Below are 20,329 nucleotides of genomic sequence, written 5' to 3' on the forward strand. Positions count from 1 at the left end.
AGCTTCTAGCACGAAAAAATAAAGTTCAGGGAGGTGTACCTAGAGATGCTAGAATACAGTGTTAAATTTGACTCTTTTTAGTTAGACATATGATTGTTTCCAAGCTTCACAGGCTGTTCTTAGTCTCTACAAAATCCTGTGCAAATCTCTTTGCTCCTTTTCTTACGCTTCACTGACAGGCGCAACGACTGGAACGAGCTCGCTGAGATCAGATGTGTTGCCAAGGGCTGCCCAAAGCGGCAACTAGATAACCAAGCACGATCACTGCAATCTCAGAACAGTCAAAACACTATTTCTCACCTAAGAAGAGCATACGAAGTAACCTGGTTTGAGAAGCGCTTTAAAACGTCGTACTAATCTCGTAGGCGCGGCACAAGCAGCTTCTTCATCCCACATATTTGCCACTCTGGAAGTGTGAGGGGTCTGTCCGCATGCGGGAATAAAAAGCGGAGGGAGAATTCCGTACCCAGCTACTGAGAACGGGTCTCGGAGAAGACAGCAGGGTAAAGCCCTCTTCCTCCCCGCAGGCATCCTCTGACGATGCCAAAACCTCTTGTAACAACTCTTCCGACCTGAAAAAAAAATATTGTTTCAGAACTCTCAGAATTACTTCTTTAGGCTGTTACAATCAACCTGGTACAAGATGAGGCGGGCGGATGGCAAAAGGGGCAGAGCCGATCGTCTGGTAGGTACCAAGGTGCGGAGCGCTTGGGCCGGGGGGCACCCCTGAGAGCGGCCGGGGCGAGGCACCGCGGGGCCGGCGGGCGGAGGGGCTGGGCTGGGCAGGGCTCCGCGGCGGCCCCGCGGCCGGCGGGGGGGCGGGTGGGGAGGAGGGCGCGGGTGGGGTCTGGCCGTGACTGATGGGCCAGATGCGGATGAATGTTTTAGAAAAGGGGGGGGGCCTGCCCAGCTGGCTCAGCTTTAGCCGCGGGGTTTGGAGCAAGACTCACGGCCGCCGGGTCCTGCCGCAAGCGCCCGTCCCTCCCTCCTCCGCGGCCCGCGGCTCCCATCGCTAGCGAGAGGCGGCAGCCAGCCCCGGGAGAGGACAGCCAGCCCGGGTGTGGAGCGCGGCGACCGGCGGAGCGCGTTTCCCTCGCTCGGCAGGCAGAGCACTGCAGGCGGCAGGCGGGGAGGATCAGCTCGGCTCCGCTCGGCGAGGTGAGGAGAGAGAGGAGCGGGCGAGAGAACGAGGCGAAGCCGAGCAGGTCCGGCCGGCGGGAACTTCTCGCCCCAGCCGCCGCGCAGGTTTTCGCGTGGGCGCTGCTCTGCCGGCTGTACCGCCGACATCGCCGCCCGTCCCCGCCCGGCGGCGGGCAGTGCCCCAGCTCCGTCGGCGGGCGTACGGAGCGATGGCGGCGACCGGCGGGGTGCGGTATCCCCGCAGCTGACGCCTTGTCCCCTCTCTCCGCGCAGGTCGGCGCTGACGGCGGCGGGGGATCGGCCGTGCCTCAGCGCCATGCCCGCCGCCCAACGGTGGCGGCTGCTCGCCCTCCTGCTGCTCTTCAGCTGTCGCGCCGCCGCCGAGGGCCACGGGTCCCCGCGGCCGCCGGGCCCGGGCAGGCAGAGCCCGCCGGCAGCCGTCCCCCCGACGGCCGGGATCCCCGCAGCGCGGGGCGCCGAGCCCAACGCCTCCCGCCCGGCCGCGCTGCCCAAGGGCGGGGGGGCCGCCGGAGGGCGGCCGCGCTCGGCCTCGCCCCCCATGTGTACGGGACAAACGGAGATCAAGGAAACTTTCAAATATATCAACACGGTGGTGTCCTGCCTCGTCTTCGTCCTGGGCATCATCGGCAACTCGACGCTGCTGCGAATCATCTACAAGAACAAGTGCATGAGGAATGGTCCAAACATCCTCATTGCCAGCCTGGCCCTGGGCGACCTGCTCCACATCATCATCGACATCCCCATCAACGTCTACAAGGTGAGGGGGGAGCCTGGGATGGGTCCAGGAGTGGACATGGGGGTCAGGCTGGATCGCCTCGGGGCTTCTCAGCGGCTACCGGCAGACACTTGGCACCACCACGGGTGTTGGGGGCAAACGCACCCCCTTTGTGGCTGGGAGACATCCGAGGACTTCATTTCATGCTAAAAAAACAACCGGAGGCTGGTATTCTGGTCAGATGTTGTCGCTGTTGTCCTAGATGTCACCCTCTTTGTGCCCCAGTCCCAGCTGGTTCAGTGGTCCGGGCTGGGAATGGGGCAGAGGTGGAGATGGCCAGGCTCTGAAAGTCACCTGGAAACAAATGCTGTCCCAGGGATAAAGGAAATAAATGCAATAAATTAAACTCACAGAGGATTTGTTGCTTCCCTCCTTTCCCCCGAGGAATGGAGGGGAGGCACAGAAGACCCTTTCCTGTAGGTACTGCTTTGTCCCTCCTGCTCTTCTGGGGCAGGCTTGATGCTGTAGATGCTGCATATAGGTCTGTGCGGTCGCTGTTGGCATGGGTTTTTTTTTTCAGCATCATTCAGCTGAGGGATTTAATTCTATGCAGAGATTGTGAGGCATGATGAGCTGTGACCCCTGATGCTCTCCTGAGCTGTGAACCCTTTCCCCTATTCACCCCTGTTGCAGCATGGGCAGCCGAGAGGTAGCAAGGCACATCTGCTGCTCTTGCTCCTTTACCTTGCTCTTTGACATGATAAGACTTGTCACAGAAGGAGTAACTGTGTCGTCTACCTAGCTTGTGCAGTCCACTTGTCCTTAGGAATTCGTTGGGCAGTTGAATCCAGCCTCTAGTTACCATCAGCACTCTTGGGAGGGATGCTGGAAGTAGCAAGGCACCTTCTGCCTTGAAAGTTTACATTCTGGGTCCCTGAATACACCTTCGTTACTGCATAAAGTGAATATGAGAATCTTTATCTATTCCTTCTCCTCACTTTAAGCAAGATGTTAAATTTACTTTTGAGTTTGGAAAATCACATTGAGGGAAGGGGGTTTGAATTTTGCCTTAGGTGTCTGTAGTGTTTATTCCCAGAAGCTGTTGAAATGGGAGAGTGTGGTGTCTTTATGCTTTTAAAGTATTGAACCATTATAAAGCGGAGAACTTAGAACTCATCATAACTGTGTAAATTCATGAGCCAGGTAATTTGGATTACATGGGAGTTCTTTTGATTTGAGGTTTCGGTATTTTCCGTACTATACACTCAGCATAGTTCTTGTGAGGCATGTACTCTTCTGAGACTGGGATTTATGAAACAAAATACTTAAAAGTAAACTCTTTTCGAAAAAAAAAAGTATTTTTGTAAAAAAAAATATATATATATATTTAACAAAAAGAACTTTTTGTCTCAGAAAAATCAAAAAGATAAAATTAATAACAGCTGCTCAGTCCAAGTCTTTGTAATCTCAGTGACACTATTTCAAAATTAAATTATTGATAACGTGCAATATAATACCACAGTCCGTATCTTGATTGAATATCACCAAGTATATCATTATGAGGAGGTTGGAGTGGGAGGGGTAAAAGGTCAGTTTGCAAACCAATAAATGTTATACCAGCTACACATCCAGGATTTTTATTGTGCTGATGATAATGCCAGGAGCTAAGCAATAGCTCTAAGGTGCTAAATCTCCCATGCTGCTAATCATGTTGATGAATAGCTCATAATAAATTTATATTATCCCTTACAATAGTGAGTGTAATATATGCTGGTTTAAAACAGGATTTCTGAATATATGTAAGTTGAAAAAATCCCCAAACATTAGATATTGTGTTTATTTAATAAAAATTAAGAGTCTGAGTGCAGTTTGAGTTGATGATAACTTTTTATTAACTCCACATCCCATTTAATTACACCGGCAGAGCAACCTTATGAGGGAGAGTACAGTAGTGCAATCAAAAGCTGGCTATAATCACCCAGCAGTATGGGAAGAACAAAGGCTAGCAAAGGCTTAGTTTGTAAATCAAGTATACTTAGCAGTTGTAACTTGCAATTTGAAGCCATTTAAACCTGGATGAAACAGATCTTCAGAATTGCTACCAGATCCTCAGACATCTGCTTGGAAAAAGAGTGTGAGAGAATTTCTCTAGTTAATAAAATGCCAGCGATTTACTCGACAACACTTATAGTAGAAAGTATGAAAGTATCTGTGATTTCTTTCCAGATCCATAGGAGAGAACTCAGAATTTGCACTAGGAGCAGCATTTTACTAGCTATTAAAAGTGATAACTGCAAAAGATGTCCTTTGTGACTATTTAAGTGAATATGTAAGTAGCTGAGAAAATACACAAATGAAAATTTACATTGAGGATATCTGAAGAAAAGCAGGTGGTACCTAGATTTTGAGACAAATGTAAACCAATGTATAAGATGCTAATTAGTCCACTGCACTTGATAAATTTGAGTATCAATCAATACATCCAGCAGAAAATGGAAAGTATTGGAATTTGTCATACAATCAGGAAACTGGGTATGAAATGAGGGCATGAAAGGCGTTCAGTTCCGGTATGCAGAACCTGGAAGACTTTTTCAGTGTTCAGGGTCCTGGTAAACAATCTGATTTTGGCTGAACCCCCAAAACTGCAGAATAGGAAGGAGAGGAAAGTCTGAGACAGTCATTCTGCAGGATGTAATATTGCGGCAGTGCAGATACTTTGCAAAACTGCTACTAATTGGACGTGAAGGTGGTCCTATGCCTGGTCAATGGCTTCACTGAACAGACTAAGTAAGCATGCGTTTGTTAATTTGATGCTGCAAATAGCAGATAAAGGTGTGAACATAAGGAACAGAAGAATAGAGTAGGAAATACTGTGTTTCAGTGGTCAGTGAGCTTTTTATGTCCCTCTCTGAACTTAATCTTTGGAAGGCAAGACAGTGGCAGATTGTGCACCTCACAATACAGGTCTGTGGTTCTGGAAGATTGCACTCAGTTTTCCAAGTCAATAAAATTGGTAATTCCCATATATAAGTCACCAAAACAACATCAGGATTAGAAATTCCAAGCTTACATTAGTTCTACCTCTTATGCATATATGCATAATGAGATAACATACACTTTAAAAAGCTGTAATAAAATAATATAATAACATGATTTCTCTTCTGATATATAGACAACATCTCTCATTTTGTAATGTTTGTTCTCTTATATTAAATCCAATTTCTTGTCATGTTCCAATGGATTTTTAACAGGGAGAACAAGCTATCCTCCGCACACTCTTGTGTGACTTTCTGAACTCTGGCTATCAATTTGCTATACAAATAACTGAGGATGAATATCTACCTGGAAATACTGTGACAGATTCATTTATCTCAGAGCACAATGGAAAAGTGGAGAAAAAAAATTTCCAGGAAATGAACAAAAAATGGTCTTTATTCAAGCCAATGATCAAAGGCCAAAGTCAGCTTTGTAGGCAATGTATTTTAGGGACTACATAAAAAATATAGTTAACATTATATAGCGTTGTCAAGCACTTGAAAGATAAGAAAAACCAAAGTAGGGACTGCATATCCCATGTAGACGCAAACTGGCTCCTTTGTTAATCCAGCTGTGTTCTGAATAAGGCAGGGTTTCCATGGAGATGTCTTTGTGATGAACTTCCTAACTCTTGTAATGCAAGTACCTGTCAGGCGTGCATCATGACAAAGCCAATCTTTTCCTAACTTTCCAAAAAAGCCAAGGTCCTTGTCTTTAGAAAACATTGTTACTATTCCATAATTCAACTCTTGGCCACTGGTCCTTCTGATGTTGAAGATAACATCAGTTTTATTGGGAGAAGTGCATTGCTTCCTTTTTTTTTCAACATCTGAATCACTTACTTGAGGTCTTGGAAAGCTGATCTCAGAATGCGTAGGGCAACAGAGATAATTAAGGGAGTGGAGCACCTCCCTTATGAAGAAAGGCTGAGGGAGCTGGGTCTCTTTAGTTTGGAGAAGAGGAGACTGAGGGGTGACCTTATTAATGTTTATAAATATATAAAGGGTGAGTGCCACGAGGATGGAGCCAGGCTCTTCTCGGTGGCAAACAATGATAGGACAAGGGGTAATGGGATCAAGCTGGAACACAAGAGGTTCCGCTTAAATTTGAGAAAAAACTTCTTCTCAGTAAGGGTGACAGAGCACTGGAACAGGCTGCCCAGGGGGGTTGTGGAGTCTCCTTCTCTGGAGACATTCAAAACCCGCCTGGACATGTTCCTGTGCGACCTCACCTAGGCGTTGCTGCTCCAGCAGGGGGATTGGACTAGATGATCTTTTGAGGTCCCTTCCAATCCCAAACATACTGTGATACTGTGAATTTCTTACACCAAGTTTGTTGATCTCTGACCATATTAAGCTAGAAGACTAGCTTGCTTAGGAACCCTTAATGTTCAACAAGTGCAGATTATAGGCACTTAAGAAAGATCTGAATTGTCCAGTGGAGGAACCTGTCAGATTTTACAGGCAATGGTGGGTAACTTTGTTCGATGGGAACAATATTCTCTGAAGTCCAATATGCAGGGTAGTGAAACTAAATGTCTTCGTGCGGTTGAAAGTACACTTACATAGTTTTCATGATGGATCTCCAGACTGAAATAGGTTAAATGATGCCAGTATAGGCTTGTAAATTTAGAGCAGCTTTTTTTCATTATGTATGCATTTATTCTGTATACATTCACTCAGAAAATGCATGTGACAAATTTCAAAACAAATTTTCAGCCTCTTATTTGTTTTTTGCTTCTGCCCTGTGTTTACACTTCCCACTCTGACAGCAGCATGACTTTCTTAAACAGTTAATTTTGACGCAATCATTTCTCTCAAATTGTGAGACTGCAAAAGCTTTTGACTTTGACAATTATTGTTAAATATTAATAAGTTTTGAAATGTTGTCTGACTTATCCCTGATCATAAGCTTAATTTCCTGGGCAAACTTCATGTTTTGAAAAATGCTCCTATGAAATACTGAAAAATACTTCATCTGCATGACCTCTTTGTCTCAAAAGTGTTGGGTGAAACTCTGCCAGTCATTTCACAGATATATTGAGAAAACGTGGCTTGTGAATTAGGTGTACAGTTGCATGTTTGATTTCCCATGTCACTCTGCAATTCCTAATTATGAAAATCGAGTCCTGTCGTCCTGTGAACTAGACTTGCTGCGGACACACAGAGAGGAGGAAGTACAAATCCCTGCTCTGTGTTTCCCTGTGCATTTATTGCTTGGGACGAGGTTGTTGATGTCAATAAGTATCCTTTGCTACTTTTTCATGCCCAACTGCAGAAAGTCAACAAGCAGTGGGTTGGAGCCGTGGCACCAGCCTTCTGTCTGGTGGCCACAACAGCTGAGCCATTGAGAGCAGCGGATGGTGCTCACATGCTGGCATATTCCAGCAGCAAATTACAAGCATCTGTCTGTTCCTACAAAACCAAGAGGAAACAGGGCAGGAGTTGCAACTCACAGGTGTGTCTCTGAGTCACATCATCTCTTGGGGCTACTTCCGTAGCTGTGCATCTTTCACATCAGTTTAGGCTCAAACCTGTGCCTGGTCTGAGACAGTGTTGGTTAGGAGTGCATCAGATGTATTAGTTCTTTTTATGTATGATTTTGCTTCATTCTGCAATGTGTTCCCTTTCCTTTTGTTCTATTTCACTTCATCTTCAACACCTTTCTGTGAAGTTAAAACTTTGCCTGTGTAAAGTAAGTGACTATAAACCATTGGAAAATGTCACTCGGAATACAGCCAGTGGTAGACTTCTCTTGGCATTTTACTGCTGAAAAACACAACATTATTTTTCTCGTTGCTGCCCCTTGGCAGTATCCCATAACTCTTAAGTCATTTGTAATTTGTAGTGTCACTCTTTGTACAGATACCTTATTATGAATAATAAGAAAATAGTTTTAGCCGTATGAAATTGCATTAGACTACATCTGTATTTTTCTAAGAATAATTATTGCTCTTGTCCACAAAAATGACATTAATGAATATTTAACAGTGGTTTTCACTGTACTTTAAGACAATGTTTTGAGGAAATGGAAATATAGAGGACAAACAGAAACAATAAGGAAGCATAGCTCAGCAATTAAAACATTGTACTTTTTACTTTCTTTATGTTTTCAAGTTTTTGCTACAAAGCATATAATTAACCACTTGAAATACTGTGATAGAGAAACTTGTGACTCATGCCCTAAAATACTCGTTTCAAATACATCAGCTGCAAGAGATAAAGGACATGTTTTTCCAATCCACTGCAGACAGCTGTGTGTCCATTCTGCCCCTGATTTAAGTTGGCCGAATGTAAGTAAAATGTTGATGTTATGCTAAACCCAAGCTAATGCACCCTTTCAGTAGAACGCATTCACTCGTGTGCAACCCTGTTATAATCCAGCCATATGGCTCCCAAACTAGAGCTGGCACAAATCCAGTCAGCTTGGAGCACAGGTGTGACTGTCTGCACCTGAGAGATAAGCATTATTAGTTCAGGGAAATCTCCGATGTGTGACTAAACTCTTGGGATTTCAGAGAAGAGAGAGAGAGGGAGTGTCTGGCACATACAGCAGCTACTTGTAGCTGAAATTCAACAGAACCTGCCAGCAGAAATTTGATCAAAATTCTGAATTTTAGTTCAATGAACAACGAAAGTTTTAAATTTTGAAGTGCTTTTTTAATGAGTCATCTCTGGTTTAATATATGCACATGTACAATATACAGTATGTACTATAATGTGTACAATATGCTTGCTACCCAGTCCTTAATTCCTATAGCAAGTAAGTGTGGTAGGCTGGAGGTTCAGTGCCTGATTGATAGAAATTATATTAGTCCAGGTGTTACTGGATTCTGTGGAGTGTGCATTTAGACCACCTGTAATTATTCACATTGCAAACTACTAACAGTAGTTTGTTACTACCAACCCCTTACAGTAATTCAAAAGAACTCTCAAGGAGAGGCTTTACTGATAATACCTTAATTACAGATTGAGTTATTTTCCCACATCACATAAGTAAAAGATACTGTATGGTTGTTACAGCCTCATCCCTACTTCCTCTGCTTTATTATTTTCCAAACAATTCTCAAGAAAGTTAAATCCTTAGAATTCATTTTTCTGCTTAATTTCTGCAGAAGCGTTATACTCTTTGTCTTACTTAAGTAGATCATTTAAGACTTTGATCAAAGCTGGGCTATGTTACAGTTTGCCTACGGCTCTTATTTCAAAGATCCCATTTCAGCACAGAACTAAAACTGGTTTCTGAAGGTATTATGGTACCTGAAAATACTGGTGGGCATTTCATAGGGATTTCCAAAAGCACATAGACATGAAATGTACTTTATTTCCTTAGTGTTAAAATAAAATGATACTTACTGAAATTATATCAGGGCTTTTCAAAAAAACATCTTATACCTCAGAACTGTATCCTTAGATGCACACGTATGTGTGCTTACAGACCTTGCTGAACCTAACTAACATGAGCAGGCAACTCTGTGGCTATTTTCAATCATTTTGGTCCCTAGCAGAATCTATACAGTATGATTGTCTATTTCTTTTTTTCTTGCATCCCCGTTAAAAGAGATGTCTGAAGCAACCTGAACCAAGGGAAAGGTTTTACAAGTGTCTTTTGGGTAGTTATTGTTCTTTCTTCTCCTTTTACATTTTGTTGCTCTCTATCTGCAACAGATCCAAAGGCCTCATTTGAAGAAAGTTAGGAAAAACAGATGGGCTTAGATAATACAACTAATTACAGAAACTCAGAAAGTTTATTTCTGTATAATCATTCTGACTATTTCTTGGCATGACCTCTGTTTTGGAGAGTCTTGTTTTCATGAGGAACTGGGAGATTTGGCTGCTGCTGTGGTGTATTTGAGCCATTAGAGCAGCTCTCAACATAGTACAAAGATTAAATGTTTCTAAACTAAAGCTACGGGTGAACAGTTAATTGCATCGGCTGTGAGGAAGGTGCTTTCTATGTCCTGTCCTCTAAATCAGCTGAAAGATACCACTGGAGATGTGGCAGAAGATTTCCATTAAAGTGCACAACCCAAAGTGCAATTGAACCAACCTAAAATTCATTGTGATGTTTTCTTTATTCCATAGCACTTACAGGTATGTTTGAGAGTGCAGATGGTCATTTTGGTATTGGAATACAGAATCATTGGAAAACCGGTCAATAAATGTCTTCAGTGCAGGATTCATCTGATCTGTCTTGACCTGCTGCGAAACATTTAGTTCAAACTAGCTCTTTAGGCTCCCTGGTTGTTCAGTGGGACCCTTCTTTCGTTACAAGATGGTCAGCTAAAAACTACGGGATACATTGCTCTGCAGTATTGCCTGCCTACACACCAAGCTTCAAATAAACCCCACCACACACATGTAATTGTTGGCTTTGTCCATGTTCTGATCAGCATCAAGTAATTTTCTGTATTTCTAGTAAATGGAGAGTTACTTGGAACATGTAAGAAAAGCAATGAACACTCAAGACAGATAAAACCAATACAAATGTTATGGAAATCCTCACCTTCTCAATAATTTTTTTACCATAAACACTGGTGGTGGGTTGGTAAAGTTAGAAGCGAAAACGAGTGAACTGCGCAGATCTTAAGAAGTTGGGACTAAGCCTTTATTCATATCCTTGCCCAACCAGAGAGCAGCTGGGGTGTTACTGCTTAGTTTTTAGGATACAGACCTTGGAGACTCCCTTGTGGAAACGTTCTTCTTGACTAACTTTTACATGGTGGAAGAAAAAAACAATGAAGATAAAAATCCAAGAGAAAAGTCCATGTTGAAGCTTTGGGAATTAATTTTTTAAAATGATTAATTTCTAATTGTTGTTTTCTTTTCACAGCTGCTTGCAGAGGACTGGCCCTTCGGTGTTGAAATGTGCAAATTAGTACCCTTCATTCAAAAGGCATCAGTGGGCATCACAGTATTGAGTTTGTGTGCCCTCAGTATAGATAGGTGAGACCTATTTTATCATCAAACTCTACAATTTGTTTTAAATGCGGGCATTTTCTCAAGTTTATCTTTCCACTCAGATGATGTAATACAAATAAGCTGAGTTTAAGCCAGTTAAACCAGGTGAGTTTTCTTATATTTTAATTTGCAAATGTGTGCTGTTGCTTCAGGTACCGAGCAGTTGCTTCTTGGAGTCGCATTAAAGGAATTGGAGTGCCAAAGTGGACGGCTGTTGAAATTGTACTCATCTGGGTTATATCGGTGATATTGGCTGTTCCAGAAGCTATCGCATTTGACATGATTACAATGGAGTACAGAGGAAAGGATCTTAGAATCTGCTTACTTCACCCCACTCAGAAAAGCTCCTTTATGATGGTAAGACACCCATGTTTATAAAATTTCCGTAACAGTTCCTTGGATCTTCTTAGTGTCGTGTGGATTGTAATGTGCATAAATCTTTGTGAAATGTAGGTGAATATGATGTTCAAATGAAATGCTGACAAATTCTGAAGACAAATTCAGTTAGAAGAATAGCATTCAGAAACTCCTGTCTTTTTGTGGGCTTTGAGCATATTACTATCTTGTCACATTTTCTCATGTAAGCCTTGTAGAGATGCTTTTCAGGACAGACTGACCAAGTAGTTATAGCATGGTTTCCAAAATGCTCAGCATTCAACTCCTAACAATGTGTTTACTTTTGTTTTCCTTCTAGTTTTACAAGCAAGCTAAAGACTGGTGGCTGTTTAGCTTTTACTTCTGTTTGCCACTGGCTATCACGGCATTTTTCTATACTCTCATGACCTGTGAGATGTTACGAAAGAAAAGTGGGATGCAGATCGCTTTAAATGACCATTTAAAACAGGTAAAAATTTATCCCCGATGACTCTGCTGACTGTAGAGAGGATGACAATAATGCAGTTACTGATTTTACTGCCACACCATTCTTCTGTTCTTATATAATGACTTCAAGATAACTACTAAGCAGAAGTTTTCTAACTGTGGTGCTGCTGATTTCATATATGTGGATAGATAGATAGATAGATAGATAGATAGATAGATAGATAGATAGATAACCTCAGAGCCCTCAGAAACCTAAGATTTTCACTGGCAATCACAAAACTGCTTTTTCTTTTTTCTTGTTTGGAGGTAGTCCTTCAAATTTTATAGTGTTTAAGTTTTCTTTACAATAATGAGAACTGGATATTTTGTAATGAAAACAGAGGTCATGCTGTAGTCTAGAAGTTGGTGCTATAAATTTGTTAATTATTTTGAAGCAGTTTTGTGCTGAACTATAGTGAGGATAGCAGCATATGTTAGCCAAACAAAACACATTCCAAAATACATTCCAAGTTAGTAGAGCACCAGACACAAACATCATACGTCACTAGAATTAAACTACATTTGAACTATAATGTATATTTGTTCTCCTTTCCTCTTACCTCATTAAGGCTGTAATTGAAATCTCTTGAGGCATTTAAAATAAGACCTGAGATCAAAGCACAAGAAAATGCAATTGAAAACAAGCTGGTATTTGAATGTGATTGGGAAGATGAATGTGTTCTTCATTTTAATTTAAATTACTGCTTCCATGTCTTTGATTTTTCATATTATTATTCATACTTTAAAAAATCAGAGATACAGAGAATCAGTGCAAGTCATGTAAAACAAAAGAAAATATTAAGTATATATTCCAATAAAATAAGGTATTGGATGTTCTCCTAACTCCTGTTTTGGTAGGGTTTTTGTTTTGTTTATTAAACATTTGGATATTAGAAGACAACAACAATCAAGAGAGAGACAGGAACTGTAACACTGTTCTGTCCAATTTTCTTTTTCAGAGACGTGAGGTGGCCAAAACTGTGTTCTGTCTGGTACTTGTTTTCGCCTTGTGTTGGCTCCCACTTCACTTAAGCAGAATATTGAAGCTCACTATTTATGATCAGAAGGACCCCAACAGATGTGAACTTTTAAGGTGAGACTGTAAAAATAAAATGCTGACATTCTCCTTGAACAAATTTGGATTTCCTAATGAACTAGCTTGGTCCTGGAGTCTGAAGTTCTCCCTGCTTCTTCATCTAGGACACTCAGGTTTCACTCCAGTAGCAGAGTTAGGAAATTAGGAGGAATCCCATGAACACAGGACTTCTGTCCTGCTTGCCTGCTTCTCCCAGTCCTTTCTGGGACTGTGCTGCTGTCTTGTGGCTTTATGTGGGTGGAGGAGGGATTTCTGTCCCAATTTTCCCTTTCAACAGAACAGCTAGGACTAAATCTGTGAGGACAACCTCATGAATATTCCTTCCTACAAGATAAAGTGGCTGAATCTTCTAAAATTACTCTTACAAGAGCAGTGTACTGATTCTAACTTTTATTATTGAGCACCATTGTTACCTCCATAAGTTAATCCTGTTGATATAAGCCCTTTTACTATTGCATTTAATAGTTAGTCTTGGTTGAGTGAAGCTGGATCCAATTTATATAGTTGTAAACCTCTACTAAACCTTTTCAGAGAAAATAAGAAGTGTCTGACTTGATTTTCCACACAGCTTTTTTCTTGTGATGGACTACATTGGTATTAACATGGCTTCACTGAATTCCTGCATCAATCCTATAGCTCTGTATTTGGTGAGCAAAAGATTCCAAAACTGCTTTAAGGTAAGAGACTGCTGGAAGCTGCTCCTCTGATTCAAATATGATGTCAGCAGGAAAATTCATTCCATAACATGTACAAAGTGTTCTAAATGGTCATTACATTTTATTTTCAATTTTAACTGGGTTATGGTAGGTGTTCTCTTGCTGTCCCGTGGAAAAGTTACAAAGAAAGGAATTAAGGATTCCTAGGGACAGTAAGAGAAAGCAAAAGAGAGGAGCACACAATAAACCATCTCGGCACCGTGCTAATCAGTGCTGCATCACTTCCTGACTGGAGTTGGCACCCAGCTACTTCCAGAGCCCTGACAAAGCAGACTCTGACCGCACTGCAGAGATTCACGTAGCCATATCCTCTGCAACCCAATGGGGAGGCACTGACCCTGGATTCCCCCCAGCCTGACCAAGGACTTAAATCAGTAGGCCATTATGTAAGGCAGAGGGTGCAAGTATCCACTCATCCCTTTACAACGCCAACATTTTATGAGAAGAACCTGCTCGTAGTTTTGCCTTGGTTTGAGTGAATAGTCCTGGGTACTAATTCTCCATGTAGGATTTGAGGCTCTGGGTTACATTTGTATTGCAGCCCATTAGTCCTTCAGCCTTCATCTCTGTTTGGAATATGTTCAGATTTGGGCCTTTTTTGTGGCCTCTTACTGTCTTCAAACACTGTATTAGGGTTCTTACATTGCCTACCACAAATTCTTCTATTTTTCTTTTGTTGCCAAGCATTTAAATGTTGGCCACTGCTAGGCTTATTGCCTGGCTGTGTGAATTCCTTACTGGCTATATCTTTCCATCAGAAGGCGGTCAGCTCTGCATTTAGTATTGTTGAGTATTTTCCTCATAACTGCAGCAGCACAGGTGGCAGAGACTTTAGTGTCAGTCTGGTCCCTGTCTACATTGCCAGGCACCTGAAAGAGTCACTGGAGTTGAGAGCACCTAAGAGACCTGTAGCATGCTGACTGTGGAAACAAGTGGGTGTGCAGGATTTCAGATTGATTTCCAGCACCCAAAGGCCAGTCAGTAACATCAGCAAAAAGCCTGCAGAACATCTGGCAAGTGTTTGAACTACCTGTGGGTTTTCATCATTCTCCTCCTTAGTTCTACACTTTTTCCTTCTGCAAAATTCAACTAAATAGCAACATTTTGCTCAGAAAGTATAGATTACTGTGCATACATTTTTTCGAAGAAAGATTACCAGAGAAAGGAAAACAAGGAGTCTAATTTTACTTTCAGTTGCATTTAGAATTGCAGACCAGACTCAAGGTGGTATGTGTTTGGCAATTATTATACATAATTCAAAGTAACTCTTCCTGCACTCCAGCACTCAGGTTGCTGATGGGATATTTGTAAGTTAGTGGCCATTTGAGCAGTGCAGAACTTAACCTTGTTTCTTTGCTTATGCTGTAATCCCAAAATGGCAGCTTGCACATTTGCCATTTCTTATTGTACCACTGCAGAAGGGCAGCGCTTTGGTGCATTTTGCTACATGTGCAACTGAAAATGATGTAAAATGTTTATTCCTTTTATTTTGACAGTCATGCTTGTGTTGCTGGTGCCAATCCAAAGATCTCTTGTCCATGGAGGAAAGGCAGTCCTGTTTAAAGTTCAAAGCTAATGATCACGGATATGATAATTTCCGCTCCAGTAACAAGTACAGCTCTTCGTAAAACAAGTGTCAAAGGCATATTCTCTTATATTAATGCTGGTGTCTTTTTAAGTAAAAGTGGCAATTACTTTTAATGAGATGGTAACGTTTAGAAAAAGCTAGTTTTGTGTTTGCACAAAAAAATTTATAAAAAAAATAATTGTCCCAAAACTGGGTCATGTTCAAAATCATGGACATTTATAAAATCATCATTTATGGAACATGAAGAAGAGCCTAGAAAGAACAAGTAATTGTTAGCACTTGAATACTTCTGAATCAGCACTTCCAAATCATCCCCACTTCTTGAACATTAACCAATCATTTGTATTCACTATAACAGTTGTAGGAACTGAAGTCACAGTAATTACTAAGCCGTATAATATAATGTTAATTGGATCAAAGCCATTATTATATATAACTCAATGTAGTATCTTTTATAAAGCAGATTAACCACCATCACTATTGTGGGGGTTTCTTTAAATAAAACATGAAATACTTTGTAATAGAAGTTTAAATGTAAAAAAGTAGAATTTCTATCAGGGGTACTATAGAGGTAGCTAATGAAAATATTAAAGGATGGAGTCAAGTCAAAATTGCATTTCACTCTGATGATTGTTTTTACCTGTTAGAAGGAACTTGCCAAGGCATCTATAAATACCATCTGTAACCACTTTGCGTGTTCAGTATATTTGGCAGCACTTCGGGTATGGTCCTTTTCCCCTTTTCCACATTATCTGTGTTTAATGACAGCGGAGGAGAGAGAAAAACACCAAAAGCAAAAATTAATGCTACTAGAACCATACAAATGATGGCTAATATTGGAAATCAGCTATTCTTAACTGAAAACAAGTTGATTGTACCCTTGTAAACAGTGGGCATTCAAGAGCCTGATGGTTCTTTACTTGAGATACTTTTGCAACTATTCAAAACTGTTTCTGCAATCCAAATACTGCCTCAGGGCAAAACCCTTTAGAAATAGCAGGTGGAAAAAATGTAACAGAGGGAGAATCTGAACTTCTATTTTCATTTAGATTTAAATCCTCATGAAGAAAATAACTCATGAACTACTTCTAGAGAATAGTACTATGTAGCACACTCATCTTCGTACTGTTTTAAAATAAGTTCTACTTCTGTAGTTCCATATTTATGGGCTGAAGAAGGTGTGTGATTAGTTTCTGCTTCTGTAAATAGTTTAGTGAAGCATAATTAATTATAAAGTATTAAAATATGGGCAGGACCCTATAAGAAAACAGAAAGATAAAGATGCCTGTAGTAAACACGATGTGTGTTGCCAGGAGCAATGCGTATTTTGTACATGCATGACAGGTCATTCTTTGGCTTTTCATTTCCTATTAATTTGTTACAGATGTCTCCAAATACCTATTAAAATACCTCATGCACCAAGGCATGAGTTTTTCGAGAAAAAATGTCATATAACATGATTTTTTATAAAAGACATTTTTCCATAGGCATGGTATTTTAGTATAATAAAATATTTATCAAAACTCAGGAATGTTTTTTAATTTCCAAATTTCACATATAAGGATTTTTACCTTTTTTTTCCAGTCTTGATTAATTTCAGATTTTTTAATAAAGTGCCTTCAATAATGCTCAGGATGAAAACAGTTTTCATAAAAATGTTCAGCTGATGTTACCTTAGATGGGTTTCATCTCATCTGACTTCAGGTAACTACAGCTACCTTGCAGACAGCTAAAAGCAGGAGAGGTGAATCCCATTCCTAGTGTCGCCCCATCAAAAGCTAGTAAGCGTATACTTGTATAATCAAGCTGAGGACCTGCGCACATGCATTCAAGCATGGGCATATGGATGTGTGTGCAAATATGTGTGCAAGTGTGTATTTTGTCTTCCATTATTAGGTTGCTGTCACCATCTTTCTGCAGCACGTGTACCGAACTGCTATAATGCTGAACTTTTATAAATATAAATCTATTTAAAGCTTTGTTCTTTATCATTTTTACCTTAATTTTCATTTTAACTTTCTCACAATAAGCCATGAATATCACTTCACCCTGCCTACATCTATTTCTGTGAAATGCGTTTCATCTGTTAAGGATGGATAATCAGTTAAAACCTAAGTTTGATACTGATCAGTGTTATTTTCATCAAATTATATCATTACAATATTGTACATGTATATTATTGTTATTTTTATTTAAAATGTAGCTGTTGTATTGGCAAATATGTAACATATTTTTCATTTTTTCCTTGACTAATTCTTTGTTAAGACAAGTCCTGCTAAGTCGGACATTTACGTTTTGCAAATAAAAACCATATGTACTTCCCACTTTTTGGAGTTAATATATACGTATTAGTAAACTTTTTATCTTTTTTTTTTTTCAATATTTTTCAAAGCAGTATTTTTACTGAAGCTCTCATTGCCTTAAGAAAAATTTTATAAACTTCTGTTGTCATACAGTTAAAAGAATACACAGGAGAGCTCTAATGCATCTGTGCTCTGTCTAAGATTAAATTTCTTAATACTGAAGACAGGCATTTTCTGAAGTTGTCAGTACAGGTCTATTCCTCCATCCACTGAAATCCATGAATGTTTAACTATTCAGTTTAGTCGGAGCAGAATTAGGGCACAGCAATGGCTCTTCAAAAACCTAGCTGACATTTGCTACCTTAAACAAAAATGTTAAAGTGTTTTGTTTTTTGGGTTGTTTGGTTTTTTTTTACAAAGGAATGTTTTTGAAAAGTTTAAAAAAAAAAAAAAAAGAAAAAAAAGGGTAAAATCAGCTCATGGACTAAAACAGCCAGTCTAAGGCTCTCTAAGCCTCAAACAGGGGGTCACAGGCAGGAGAACAACAACATGCTTGTCCAGAGTGATGTGACAGAGTAAGAGTCATCTGTCCCGATGGCCTGAAGAGCTGACACAAAACTGAGCAAAAATAAACTTGTAAGGAACTACGTCACGTCTCTGTGTTTCAGCCTTCAGGTAGTTGTTAGATTTTACTTCCCCATCTACTCTGAACTCCACCAGCCCACAGCTCTCTCAGAGTTAAGAGAGGGTGTTTCAGACTGGGTGGACTGAACTAATACACTGGTACTACACATCAGAATCAAATGCGAAATTTGATGTTTATAGAGCATCTGCTGTGAGCTGTGGCATCAGTGCCCCGAACAGCTCTTAGTCAACACACACCTGGCTTAGCAAGAGAATGTTGTATGTATTGAGAAAATGTTAAAAGGATTTTTTTATTGTTCTGTATAGCTGTGTAAAATAATTCTATATATCGGTTTCTGTGGTCACTTAAAATAGCAACTTATGTGGTTCAGACAGTGTAAACATACTAAATTGCCAATAAAATATTTGTAATTTTGATTCATTACAAAAAGATGTCTGACCTTTTTTCTTTTATGGGGTCACATTTAATTGACAGTGATGTAAAAGAGAAGTAAGCAATTCAGAACTAAAAAATGAAGCTTTTGAGCGGGATAGTTTTATATAGCTGAAAACTGGAGAGAGTTCAGACTTGCATACGCATTGCAAAACTGTCTGTTTGTTGGAACAATCAGTCATGCCTGTCTTTGCTCTGTTTGTTTTTGCTCAAAATGTCAGTTGCAATCTCTTCTCTACACATCCATATATAGTCAAAAATCCTCCTATGTTAGGGACATCACAAATAAAAGGCATAAAACTTTTGGTTCATTAATTAAGAAGTGCGTGCACTCAATGCTGCAATATCCCTCATGAAAACTGTCATCCCTTTGTATGCTGCTGGTGTCGTTCTGTGCATATTTCACTTTACCTATGTCACAGCAGTGGAAAACAGTATAAATTTGCTGTAACTGTTCGCATATATAACTTTATATGCTTGCAGTATCTGTCCGTCCCAAAATGTGTTTGCTGATACTGGTATTTTGTCCCAAATAGTTATGTTTCTTTCTGTTAAATTGATGGCCTGCTGCATCCCTGTAGATTTGTCTTTTTTCATGGCACCAGGACCTTAAACATATAGTTTCAAGTTTCTTGTACCTGTAACAGAAGCACCAGTAGAGGTGAGATCCCTTGTAAGTAAATGTTCTACCTGAAATCTCTCATGGCCTTTTCTCTTCCTTTCCCACCATCTCATGCTATAGTCCAAAGTCTTCATCAATCATGTGTTACAAGGAAGCAATTTTGCATATTTCTAAATATTTTGCATATTACTAAAAATGTGTCACTAAGTAGTGTCCTATTGACCATCACTGTCAATCTTGTGGTTGAGATCCTCTTGGGAAAAAACTTCTCCTATATTCTTACTAGACATGACATAGAGCCTTTATCAACCCCTTGTTGACATGTCATCTCCATGAGTGGTCCAGGTCTCAGTTTATTAGGACTATGAGGGCTGTAATGGGAGGCAAAGGTTGGGAGAGACTTATTCACTGGTCCCCCTAGATGATGCCTTACAGTGGATGTCTACAATTCTAACTTCGGTGTTGCCATGGAACTTCCCATCCTCTGTAACCACCCTAGAAGGGCTTCCTGGAAAAAAAAAAAAAAAAAAAAGTGGGTGTCAAAACTCAAAACCCAGTAAAACCTGAAAGGAAACAGTGGTAAGGAATTAGGGTAAGCACAGCTTCTTCACAAACCACATTCTCCAAAACCTGCTTGTTTGTTTTGCTCTTAGGGGAGAGGGATGGAAGGGAAATGTTTGTTTTATCTCATGAGGTTCAACAAGGCCAAGTGTGAGATGCTACTCATGGGTTGGGGCAACCCCTGGTATCACTACAGGCTGAGGCATTGAAAGGATTGAGAGCAGCCCTGTGGAGAAGGACTTGGGGGTACTGGTGGATGAAAGATTGGACATGAGCTGGCAATGTGCTCTTGCAGCCTAGAAATCCAGTCATATCTTGGGCTGCACAAAAGGAGCATGGGCAACAGGTTGAGGGAGGTGTTTCTGCCCCTCCGCTCTGGTGTGGCCCCATCTGGAGTCCTGCATCCAACTCTGGAGCCCTCAGTACAGGAAAGACTTGGTCTTGTCAGAGTGGGTCCAGAGGAGACCATAAAAACAACCAGAGGGTTGAAGCACCACTCACATGAAGACAGGCCGAAAGAGTCGGGATTGTTCAGCCTGGAGTAGGCTCCAGGGAGATCTTATTGTGGCCTTCCAGTACTTAAAAGGGGCCTATGAGAAAGATAGGGACAGACTTTTTAACAGGGCCTGTTG

General features: G+C 40.8%; 1 protein-coding gene across 1 annotated transcript; it reads left to right on the forward strand.

The window, feature by feature from the left end:
• Positions 1-1,028: 1,028 nt before the first annotated feature.
• Positions 1,029-18,511, forward strand: EDNRB (endothelin receptor type B). Its single transcript, XM_082059305.1, has 8 exons — positions 1,029-1,158; positions 1,414-1,918; positions 10,745-10,857; positions 11,025-11,229; positions 11,567-11,716; positions 12,693-12,826; positions 13,398-13,506; positions 15,042-18,511. The coding sequence occupies exons 2-8, from the start codon at positions 1,457-1,459 to the stop codon at positions 15,171-15,173; spliced, it is 1,305 nt and encodes a 434-aa protein (XP_081915431.1). The 5' UTR covers positions 1,029-1,158; positions 1,414-1,456; the 3' UTR covers positions 15,174-18,511.
• The last annotated feature ends 1,818 nt before the right edge of the window (positions 18,512-20,329 follow it).

This window comes from Streptopelia decaocto (genome assembly GCF_964273445.1).
Source record: "Streptopelia decaocto genome assembly, chromosome: 1".
NCBI classification, from domain to species: domain Eukaryota; kingdom Metazoa; phylum Chordata; class Aves; order Columbiformes; family Columbidae; genus Streptopelia; species Streptopelia decaocto.

What these genes read in the sequence shown, in the direction of transcription:
- EDNRB (XM_082059305.1), top strand. Translation starts at nt 1,457, where the DNA reads ATGCCCGCCGCCCAACGGTGGCGGCTGCTCGCCCTCCTGCTGCTCTTC. An exon ending in TAAATGACCATTTAAAACAG is followed by an intron (nt 11,717 to 12,692) that starts GTAAAAATTTAT and finishes TTTCTTTTTCAG; the next exon opens with AGACGTGAGGTGGCCAAAAC. An exon ending in AACAGATGTGAACTTTTAAG is followed by an intron (nt 12,827 to 13,397) that starts GTGAGACTGTAA and finishes TTTTCCACACAG; the next exon opens with CTTTTTTCTTGTGATGGACT.